This window comes from Onychostoma macrolepis, chromosome 15 (genome assembly GCF_012432095.1).
Source record: "Onychostoma macrolepis isolate SWU-2019 chromosome 15, ASM1243209v1, whole genome shotgun sequence".
Taxonomy (NCBI): Eukaryota; Metazoa; Chordata; class Actinopteri; order Cypriniformes; family Cyprinidae; genus Onychostoma; species Onychostoma macrolepis.
Genome location: NC_081169.1, coordinates 28,461,892 through 28,473,898, shown reverse-complemented (window position 1 = coordinate 28,473,898; position 12,007 = coordinate 28,461,892). Strand labels below are relative to the sequence as shown.

The 12,007-nt window shown below is 36.5% G+C and overlaps 2 protein-coding genes across 2 annotated transcripts; both read right to left on the bottom strand.

Annotated features, from left to right (window-relative positions):
- Positions 1–110: 110 nt before the first annotated feature.
- On the bottom strand, positions 111–3,746 carry LOC131520287 (gastrula zinc finger protein XlCGF8.2DB-like). Its single transcript, XM_058744388.1, has 2 exons — positions 3,562–3,746; positions 111–2,320 (listed from the first exon to the last, which is right to left on the bottom strand). The coding sequence occupies exons 1-2, from the start codon at positions 3,644–3,646 to the stop codon at positions 1,371–1,373; spliced, it is 1,035 nt and encodes a 344-aa protein (XP_058600371.1). The 5' UTR covers positions 3,647–3,746; the 3' UTR covers positions 111–1,370.
- Positions 3,747–8,457: 4,711 nt separating this feature from the next.
- On the bottom strand, positions 8,458–10,094 carry LOC131520291 (gastrula zinc finger protein XlCGF8.2DB-like). The gene is made up of 2 exons (XM_058744399.1): positions 9,947–10,094; positions 8,458–9,699 (listed from the first exon to the last, which is right to left on the bottom strand). Exons 1-2 carry the CDS (start codon positions 10,029–10,031, stop codon positions 8,795–8,797), a joined length of 990 nt encoding a protein of 329 aa, XP_058600382.1. The 5' UTR covers positions 10,032–10,094; the 3' UTR covers positions 8,458–8,794.
- Positions 10,095–12,007: the final 1,913 nt, after the last annotated feature.

The following is a 12,007-nucleotide window of genomic DNA, read 5'->3' as shown; positions in this document are numbered from 1 at the left end:
CAAACAGCTTGTTTTCAAATCCTTCTTGGTTTATATAAAAGCAAAGCAAACTGACTTAGACTAATTAAACACATTTATTTCAAGTATACAGATTTTAAACACTTGCAATGGAAAAAATAAAAATAAATAAGACAAAGTGGCTTTTCAGCAGCTCAGTTTAACACAATAACTGTTATTTCTGTCAGAATATTGCCAAGAGTTAGTCTTCCAGGATAATATGAACACAAACAGCTCTTATGAGTCGATAGCTTTTAGTGAATTAATAACAAAGTAGAGCCGTGTAGCTCAATTCATGACTTGAATGACTCATAAAAGCTGATTTGTTCAATCAATCAGATCACTGAGAAGACTTCAAACTAATTTTGCACTTTATGGTTTATTTACAGTGCAAATATGAATCCTGTTGATTATACTTTTATAAAAATTATTCATTTTGCTCAATCAACAGGCTTTTTTATTTTGTCAGTCAAACAAGACAAAGTAGGCTATATAAATTACAATAATATATCCCATGACAATCAGATCACACAGTAACACTATTATAACATTAAAAAAACATGAATAACTTACTTCCATATATTTTCAAACACACTGACAGTTTTTTTTTAATGCAATCACCATATATACAGTATATCACCATATTTGTAAGTATTGCAAACATTTTTTGTATTACAAGTTTTCAAAAAATCTTATGTTTAAATATGAAAATGATGCTTTATCTAACTATATTTGCACTCATTTGCATTCAAATCTGAACACGGGATGAAGCCAGGTTAAAAACTTGCCATATTAGACGTTTTTAATCGCTCTTTTTAGCACTCCATAAATCAGAAAACACTGTCAAAATCCAGAAAATAAATCATTTTCATCATGTTTTTCATAATAAAATGTTAAACATATATCAGGCGAATGGTATATGATCAAACCCCTCTGTAGAAACAATCAGAATACAGTAAAAATTGGTGTAAGTATTGCTCAAGCAGAGGAGAAAAAAAAAAAAAAAACACATGTTAAGAAACCAACCCTTAAAAATGTATATTGTATTTGAAATCATATGCAAATACATAAAGTGCAATAAAATAAACACTTAAAAGTGTATTTTGGATATTTTCTGTCCACTAGTAAAAAACAAGCTTTGGAAAGCCAAAATCTCAAAATTGACCAGTGCATGAAAAAACTTTTTTTTTGAATGTAGTGTCTTGCTTTAAAATAAAAGTAAAGTGCTTTTTACGTCTCTTTATGTTACTTAATGCTCTTTAATCTCTCATGCATATATTTAACATTTTATTTAACGTTCTATTCACTTTTATCAGATATGATTAATGTCTTTACATTATCCACACAAAACACTTTTTTATATGTCCAGTAGCTCACTGTGAAGCATTCGGACGGTGTATTTTAATATGTGCCACCAGATGACTTGATTTTAAGAAACTCTTTCCACACTGAGCACAGCGATACGGTCTTTCTCCAGTATGAAGTCGCTCGTGCGCTTTCAAGGATCCCGACTGACTGTAACTCTTGTCACAAAGCGAACACTTGTACGGTGTTTCTCCGATATGAATCTTCTGGTGCTCCTTCAAGTTGGTGGCTTTACTAAACGTCCTGCCGCAGTCTGAACAAACATAAGGTCTCACGCCGCTATGCAGTTTCTGGTGCGCTTTAAAAGAGTCCAGACGCGCAAAACTCTTTCCGCACGAAGAACACAAGTGAGGTCTTTCATTTGCATGAGATTGGAGGTGGTATCTTAAAGCGGACGCAGACGGACATTTTTCGCCACATTGATCGCAGCTGAAAGGCTTCGCTCCAGAATGAGAGCGCAGATGATTGTTGAAATTGTGAGCCCAGTTAAAGCTCTTTCCACACTGAGGGCAAATAAAGGACTTCATGCCAGTGTGAATTCTCGAGTGGTTCTTCAAGCTGTCGTTACGTGTGAAACCACTTCCGCATTGATGACAAACGAATGGTTTCTTTCCAGTGTGAATTCTTACGTGACTATTCAGGTGTTCCTTTTGCGTGAAAGTCTTTGCGCATTGAGGACAGGTGTAGGGTTTCTCTCCAGTGTGGACTCTTAAGTGCACATTCAAGCTGTATTTACGTGCGAAGCTCCTCCCGCAGTGCGGACACGTGTATGGACGCTCTCCGGTGTGGATTCTGATGTGACTAACGAGGCTTCCTTTTTGCGTGAAACTCTTTTCACATTGAGGGCAGGTCAAAGGGTTTTTGGCTTCTGTTCTTTGAGCTCCGTTTTGGGAGGAATTGTTTATGAAATCTTCCTCTTCATTCAGTTCTAAACGTTCCTTCTTCACTTCCATCAGGTCTGAAAATGAATTAAATCTTTGAAAATGACAAATAAATGTATATGTGACCCTGGACCACAAAACCAGTCTTAAGTGTCAATTTTTCGAAATTGAGATTTATGCATCATCTGAAAGCTGAATAGATAATCTTTCCATTGATGTATGGTTTGTTAGGATCGGACAATATTTGGCTGAGATACAACTATTTGAAAATCTGGAATCTGAGGGAGCAAAAAAATCTAAATATTGAGAAAATCGTCTTTAAAGTTGTCCAAATGAAGTTCTTAGCAATGCATATTACTAATCAAAAATGAAGTTTTGATATATTTACAGTAGGACATTTACATAATATCCTCATGGAACATGATCTTAATATCCTAATGATTTTTGGCATAAAAGGAAAATCTGGAATTTTGACCCATACAATGTATTTTTGGCTATTGCTACAAATATACCTGTGCTGCTTATGACTGCTTTTGTTGCTCCAGGGTCACATTTATAGTAAAAGGTCAAGCATGGAACATTGTATCAATAAAAAAGGTAATCAATTGAATTCATACAACTTTAATAATTTCATTGCATTTGTTTTTATAATACCCTATGATTTTTCTTTTTTTTTTTTCCCGGAAATTCTGTGTTTTCTGTTTGAATTTTTCTGGATTTATGATTTAATACAAATGTATTATCACAAACAGCAGTAATCAAAAAAAAAAAAAAATGACTTGATTTGATCTTTTACAATGACTTCTATCTCACAATTCTGACTTTTTTTTCTGACAATTACGAAAAATTTTTTAATTTAATAAAAAAAAAAAAAAAGTATATATATATATTTCTTCTCAGAATTGAGTTTAGATCATGCAAATCTGGAGAACTGCGAGTTTATATCGGGTTAAAAAAAAAATAAAAAGGCAATTGCGACTTTTTTTTCCTCAAAATTCTATTTTTTTTCTTGCAATTCTGACAGAAAAAAAAATGTCAGGATATTGAGATTTTTTTATTCCGTGGCAGAAACGGGCTTCCGTAGTCAAGTATTTATGTGAAGATAAATATAGCTAGCTATATGAGGTTATCTTTATTGAAATGCATTTTTTATTTACCCCTCTTTATATTATAACAATTCCTATGATTTTATAATGAGTAATTATAATATATAATTATTAATTACAGCCACCACAAATGGTGAACTTATGTGTTTGTTTACCTTAAAGCTCCTCAGTCAGTAGTCATCAACAATAAAGAATCATGAATGGACACCAACCTGTTTGTTCCTCAGTATCTTCATGATTCATTCTGGATGGTTGTGGATCACTCATGTCTTCAATCTCCTCTTTAACAAACTCCATCTTTACCACAGTATGTCACACAGTTGTTAGAACAGCAGTTTCTCTGCTGTACACTCGCTCCATAGGTTTTCATGATGCTGCCGCGAAAGCGCTCTGCACTGTCGTGAACATCTGCCGTAGCGCGCATGCGCATGTCTCACTGAGCAGCAGCTGTTATGCGCCTGTCGTCCTCCAGGGGGCGCTGAAAGCCAAAACTCATTTGATGCGGATTCAAATCTCAGACTTTACTTTTTCTAGAGACGTTTGCCAATTAAGGATATAATAGTTTTAAATGATTTATTATTTTATTCCAATGCAGGATTATTTAAATCAATGCAATGCGATTTCAAATTAGCTAGTGTCCTATCTGAAATAACTTGTGATATGCAAAGTTTTGCTTGACAGATGATCATGAAGAACGTTTTATGTTTCTGTCTCATCTCGCGTCATTATAACTCAATATTATATCTGAGACTCTTTCAGATATCAACCAAATGGAATCAATAAATGTAAGATAAAAAGTGAAAGCATAAACACATAGCCTACAAAATAACATATAGCCTAATTCCTAAATCCATCAAATATACCTGTTTGTTCACATGAATTTCAATTTAGTTAGCATCATATATCTAAAATCTCATGCAAATTTATGTATGACACTCAGGGTCACTACACTTTTATTGTATAGAAAAAAGCAACTAACTAGAAATATTCTCAGAATTTAAGCTAACATTCTGGTAAGGTTCATTCACCGTTATTACAAAAGTTCTTCCAGTAACATGGGCTAAATAAAATGCTCATTCAAAGTCTTTAATATGAATTTGTTTTTTCAGAATTGAAAAAAAAAAAAAAAAAAAAATGTTGTTACTAATTGTTTCAGAATGTCCAAAAATAATGTACCCATAATGTTTGCAAAATGTTAAAATGGAACTTGTCTTACATATTTTCTCTAACATTTGCATAAGCAATTGGAAATTTTGAACATTTTCATAACTTAATGAGAATGTTAGCAAAACATTCTCAGAACATATTTTTGTTAGCTGGGTATGTTCCCATTGAGTTATTAAAATGTTATTTCTGTCAATATTTAAAAATCCAGTTTATTAAATGTTTAAAAAAAAATCATTTTTTTTTATTTTTTGGGTTATGTGAATGTTAAGTGAACATTCCAGCATCTATTGCCAAATGTTTGTGGGAAGTGAGATTTGAAGAGGTTTTATTTATTTATTTATTTTTTAAATTTATTTTACATTACACAACAAACAGAGCCAATACTATTATGAGCAACAGGACTTTCAGCATGTGTGGCCCTGGAGCACAAAACCAGTCTTAAGTCGCTGGGGTATATTTGTAGCAATAGCCAAAATCGCATGGGTCAAAATCATTAGGATATTAAGTAAAGATCATGTTCCATGAAGATATTTTGTAAATTTCCTATTGAAAAACTTAATTTTTGATTAGTAATATGCATTGCTAAGATCTTCATTTGGACAACTTTAAAGGTGATTTTCCTCAATATTTTGATTGTTTAGCACCCTCAGATTCCAGATTTTCAAAAAGTTGTATCTCGGCCAAATATTGTCCGATCCTAACAAACCATACATCAATGGAAAGATTATTTACTCAGCTTTCAGATGATGTATAAATCTCTAAATCTCAATTTAAAAAAATGGATCCTTATGACTGGTTTTATGGTCCAGGGTCACATGTTCTTGGTTTCTAAATCAACTACACAGTTTAATGGATTTTAACAGCACACAAATATACTGAAACGTTAACCTGGTATCTTAAAAACATGGTGCTCATTGCGTGAGGTGCTGAAAATACAACATTTTATCTCAAACGAATCACGCTCTTTGTGGTAACTTTGGACAGCGTTTTTTATGAGCAAGAAATTACAGTCAGTGATACAGTCTCAGAAATAAAAGGTACAAAAGCTGTCACTGGGGCGGTACCTTTTCAAAAGGTACATGTTTGTACCTAAAGGGTCCACTGTGGTACCTTAAAGATACATATTAGTACTTAAAGTGTACATATTTGTACCTAATAGGTACAAAAGTGTACCTTTTGAAAAGGCACCTCCCCAGTGACAGCTTTTGTACCTTTATTTCTGAGAGTGTACGGTCTTTTCCCAGTAAGCTATAAAGTCGCTCATGTGATTTCAGGCATCCTGCTCTGTGGTAACATGCGGACTCAAAATATACAACATCCAGTAAAAGTAACCCACAACTCTCCTTCATCGATCAATATGAACACAACAACAATTTGAACTCATCATACTTCAAGCACTCGCGTCTCGCGCTACTCTTCTGCGCATGCTCCGGTTGTTCTTTTGGATTTGTGTAGCAAACTATAAACTTAGTGTATTGGTGCTACCTGTTGGATATTTACATGCAATAATTTTCGTCAATCGGAAATAAATCCGATTAATTTAGATTCTGAAAGTTGCTTTCATGAAGCCTAAAATTAGCAATCGGATTCGCATATTGGTTTACGTGTGCTCCGAATAAAAATTTAGGCGCATGCGCAAGCAATCATGGATAGCAGTTTTTTAATGACATAACCTACCTACAAAAGAAAGCTGACATATGAGCGTTTCAGCAAATTATTGCATTGAAACAATTCAAGTTTTCGTTCAGATCGAGCACAATCGAGGTGTTTACATGAACACTTTTTAAGCCGGATATAAAATGATTATTTGGTGTAGCAATGTAATATGAAAAAGGAAATAAATGGCTTTAATACAGACAAAACTAGATCGATCAGTGATCAGTTCTCACCTCCACGCACACAGGACCCCCAACCAACCACATCCACTGCTAAAACTCCCATCTTCTCCTTCTGTCCCCTGACGGAGGCTGAAGTATCCAAACTTCTCCTCTCCAACCATCCTACAACATGTCCTCTTGACCCAATCCCCTCACACCTTCTGCAAGCAATCTCTCCCACGCTCTTACCTGCACTCACACACATCATCAACACATCCCTCCTCACAGGCATCTTCCCCACTGCGTTCAAGCAGGCTCGGGTAACCCCACTGCTCAAAAAACCTACATTAAACACTTCTCTTATAGAAAACTATAGACCTGTCTCTCTCCTTCCATTCATAGCGAAAACACTTGAACGTGTTGTCTTCAACCAGGTCTCATTGTTTCTTTCACAGAACAACAAACTGGACGCTAAACAGTCAGGTTTCAGGAGTGGCCATTCAACTGAGACTGCGCTTCTCTCGGTCACTGAAGCCCTGCGGTGCAAAAGCCCATTCCAAATCATCAGTCCTCATTCTGCTGGATCTATCTGCCGCGTTTGACACTGTCAATCATCAGATACTCCTCTCCACTCTCTCATCACTGGGCATCGCTGGAATTCCACTTCGCTGGTTTGAATCCTATCTCACTGGTAGGTCTTTCAGGGTGGCCTGGGAGGAGGTATCCAAAGCACATACACTGGTCACTGGGGTTCCTCAGGGATCGGTTCTTGGACCCTCCTCTTCTCCACATACACTACATCACTGGGTCCCATCATACAGGCACATGGATTCTCCTACCACTGCTATGCTGATGACACACAGCTCTATCTCTCCTTTCAACCAGATGATCCAACGGTTGCTGCAAGGATCTCAGGTTGCCTGGCGGACATCTCGGCATGGATGAAAGAACATCACCTTCAGCTCAACCTGGCAAAGACTGAGCTTCTTGTCTTTCCCGCCGCTCCAACTCTACAGCATGACATCACGATCCAGTTGGGTTCATCAACAATTACCCCATCAACTTCGGTCAGAAATCTTGGTGTAATCTTTGATGACCAGCTGACCTTCAAAGACCACATTGCAAAGACTGCTCGATCTTGCAGGTTTGCACTACACAACATCAGAAAGATCAGGCCCTTTCTGACGGAGCATGCTGCACAACTTCTTGTCCAGGCCCTTGTCATTTCTAGGCTGGACTACTGCAATGCTCTTCTGGCTGGACTTCTGTCAAACACAGTCAAACCTCTACAAATGATTCAGAATGCAGCGGCACGACTGGTCTTCAAGGAACCCAAAAGAGCCCATGTCACACCTCTCTTTATCTCATTGCATTGGCTACCAATCGCAGCTCGCATCAAGTTCAAGACACTCTTTCTCCTTATTTATTCCTTCCCTTGCTAGCTTGTACTTATTTAAACAATGCCTGAGACTTGGTATTACAAGCACTTCGTTTGTCAGATTGCCTCTTCAAGATGAATCGCTTTATGTATTCCCCAATTGTAAGTCGCTTTGGATAAAAGTGTCTGCAAAATGACTAAATGTAAATGTAATGTAATGGATAGCCTACATAACCTCACCACATTGTCCCAGATTCTTTTTGCCAGCCCAGTACTTAATAAGAACACTCAGATATTTATTGATATAGCCTATTAAGTTTATGTATATTAGGCCTATAGTTTAATTCCTCAGTTAATAGTGTCCTAATCTTATTATTGTAGTAAGTACTGCTCCCAGCCTTTGTCTGAAACCATCAAGTTTAAATGAGCTGCTGAAAGCCAATACCTCCCTGTTTTCACCTCATTCATTATGTTGATGTCTGAGATCTTCAGTAAATTGGTACATTTTTATTTATTTTTTCAGATTTGATTGGTGTGAACAGGCTGAGACACACTACAGGATTGTCACTTGTGAAATAAAATCTGTTTCTGCCTCCAAACAGAATAAAATATCTGACTAAATTATTATACTGAATTCACACATCACTAAAACACGTGATTTCAAGTTTCTTGAGGCTTTTAAAAAAGGTTTTACTTGTCCTTTATATTTGTACACACCAAACTTACCGCAGCAGTTTTAACTGAATAAAAAAAAAAAAAGTTAAATAAAGAAAGCAACTTTATTTTACAGTTTATTATTTTTTTAACTACAGACACCAGCTCATGTACAATCAGATCAAAAACAGTAAACAAGTAAATGACCTGCTTAACACACAACCCAGACGGATATATTTTGTGGACTAATTAATAAAGATACAAATGATTATTTACGCTGTAAGAATTATTACTCTTCAAACAAAACTCTTCAGTTCCTTAATCAGTCAAAATTCACAAAAATTAAACTAGATGCTAGTGTTTTTGGCAGCAATTCAATATCTTATTTCACACGATTTCCTTGAATGCATTTAAAATGAGAATGAAAGGTTACTCGCGGTGACATTTTTTCATGTGCTGTTTAAGGCTGTTTGATACTCTGAAACTCTCCCCACACGGAGTACAGTGATACGGCTTCTCTCCAGTATGAAGTAGCTTGTGTATTTTCAGGGTTCCAGACTGATTGAAACTCTTGTCACAATATGAGCACTTGTAAGGTTTTTCTCCAGTGTGAATCCTTTGGTGTCTTGTCAGAAAGGCAGCTGCAGTAAAGCTCTTTCCACACTCAAAGCACATGTGTTCTCTCACTTCATCGTGTGTTTTCTGGTGCTGTTTATACTGAGCCAGCAATGAAAAACTCTTTCCACAGAAAGAACACAAGTGAGGCTTCAAATCTGAGTGAAATATCAAGTGTCTTTTTAGATTTGATGAGGAAATAAATCTTTTACCACACTGATCACAGCTAAAAGGCTTTTCTCCAGAGTGAACATGCAGGTGATAACTGAGACCTGATGCTGCAGCAAAACTCTTTGCACACTGAGGGCATGTGCACGGTTTCTCTCCAGTGTGGATTCTCATGTGTATTTTAAAAGCTCCTTTTTGCGTAAAACTCTTTCCACAGAAAGAACACACATGAGGCTTCTCATCTGAATGAACTCTCAGGTGACTTTTTAGTTGTGATGATGAAATAAACTTTTTATCACACTGATCACAGCTAAACGGTTTTTCTCCAGAGTGAACATGCAGATGATAACTGAGACCTGATGCTGCAGCAAAACTCTTTCCACACTGAGTACAGTGATACGGCTTCTCTCCAGTGTGGATTCTCATGTGCTTCTTAAGGACTCCTTTGTCTTTGAAACTCTTTCCACACTGTGAGCAGGTGTGCAGCTGTTTGGTTTGTATTCTTTGAATTTTTAAGTTACTTTTATCCTCCACTGTCAGTTCCATCTGGTCTAAAATAAACATCAGGTTAGAATCAGATCAGATGAACCCTGATTTAACAGAAAGCAACATGGATCAGGTATCTGTATAAAGTATTAGATCTGTTATATGCCTATATGGTTAGTTCTGTCCTTCTCTTGTAAATATATACAAGTTTATGATAATTTAGATGGTTTTCTGTATTATTAAGCATCCAAATACTATTATTTAACAGCTACCAAAACAGTCAGCAGTGAAGAATCAAGAATGGACACCAACCTATTTGTTCCTCAGTATCTTCATGTTTTATTCTGGATGGTTGTGGATCACTCATGTCTTCAATCTCCTCTTTAATAAACTCCATCTTTAACAGTCAGACAGATTTCAGCTGCTGCACCTGGAGTTTGTTCTTCTTCTTCTTCTTCTTGTGAGATTTGCGGCAGTTTATAAGCTTCAAATGTTTATTACTGCCCTCCTCAGTTCATCTGAAGAACTCCTTCTCTTAGATTAAATCCTCAAATAAAGACCTGTGTGGAGTAAAAACTTATAACAGTCTTTGTTGCTTCATATTCCTTATTTTCAAGAATCGCTTTTAAAGAAAAAGATGAGACTCCGATTCTCAACAGATCAGAAAACATGCAATTTCTTCCAGCACGAAGAATTTCACACTCCATTACTACATGCTTCACGGTTTCTAATTCTCCACACAAACATCTGCCGTCTGGATGTTTGCCAACCCTTGCCAGCCCATAATTCAGTGCACAGTGCCCCAATCTTAATCTAGTGATTACCACACTATCCCTCCTCTCCAATCTTGTGAATGATGTGTGCATTAATGTAGGCTGAATTGAAAAATAATGTCTGCCTTTATTTCCTTCTTCCCATTCTTTCTGCCATATTTGCTTTATTTTTTGCTGTATAATACTCTTGCACTCAACTCTTCCATACATTACTTTCAAATCAACTTCACTCTTGTGTGTAGCTTTTTTTTGCCATCTCATCAGCCTCTTCATTCTAGATGTGATGAATCTTTGCCACACTGACCACACTTAAATGTGAAACAGCTTTTTGGCTTTTAATCTTCGAGTCTTGAAGTCACAGTGTGAGATGATGAACCAGGTCAATATCATCATCACTAGAGTGCCAGCCTGCTATTTTGAATTTATTTGGTGTGCTGCTTGCAGGAATAGTTTATTGTGTATTGTATGTTGACAGTGTATATGTGGATGGACAGTACCAACATCAAGTGTTCAACATGTTAATGTTTTGACGGATAATAGAGAGTCTTTGTTTGTTTTAAATTATTTCTTTATTGTGTAAGTTTGCATTTTTTAGCACGTGTTAGATCTTACCTGTCTGAACCAGTGTTTTGGAGGTGGGTTCTGGTAGTGCACATGGCCAGAGTATAGAGTGCTATGAGGTGTTAAATGTTTGAGTTTTTGGTTGTATGTTATGCATGTGGGTATTATGATTATTGCATGTCAGAAATGAGTTTTTGAACAGTGGTTATATTGTTTATGTAATGTTTTGCTGTGGAAGTCAGTAATGAGGGTTACGGGGAAAGGTTCCACCTCGTGATAATGGTTCGTCCCACTAGTGTTTGGCGGAAACTTGTACATTTAAACCATTGTCTGAGCATGCTTGGGGGGGGGATGTTGCATTCTGTGTACTGTGCAAACGCTTGAACATGTCTGAGGTGAGACATGCTGATAATTTTTGTGGATGTGCCACTAGGCATTGTTTAGTGCCAGTTTTGCTGCTCACAGCATTTTTCTTTTGTTTTTAGCACCAGTATATGTGACTGTGTATATTTTTTGGTTGTACTTTGTGGACTGCTCCGCTGTTAAAATAAACCACAACTGGCATTTTGAAAAACACTCCATTGTACTGAGCCTTCCTAACTTCTCCCAGGCCTCTCGACAATTCTCTACATGACACAGTGTTTCTCCTCCACTTGCTCTTTCACTTCCATCTGTCCTAAAATAAACATTAAAAAGTTATAAATGGTTCAAAAACTCCACAGTGATGAGGGGTCTAATTTATAAAACTCTCCGTCGATTTCTTCCTAAAAGTGTATGTACGCACAAAAGCTAGATTTTGCGTACGCATGAATTTTTTCTGATGTATAAAACCATGCTTACGCCAGAACCTGTACAAAAATCCCTTTATAAATCTCAGTCAGGGAAAGATTGCGTGTATGTGCATCTCCACCCCGACTCCTCCCCGAAATAACCATATATGGAGCTTACAACACCTAGTTTTACTATGCATAACCTCATCTGCATATCATTTCATATTCCCATCCATGTGACACCATGTTTAACACTGTCAAAGGTACTA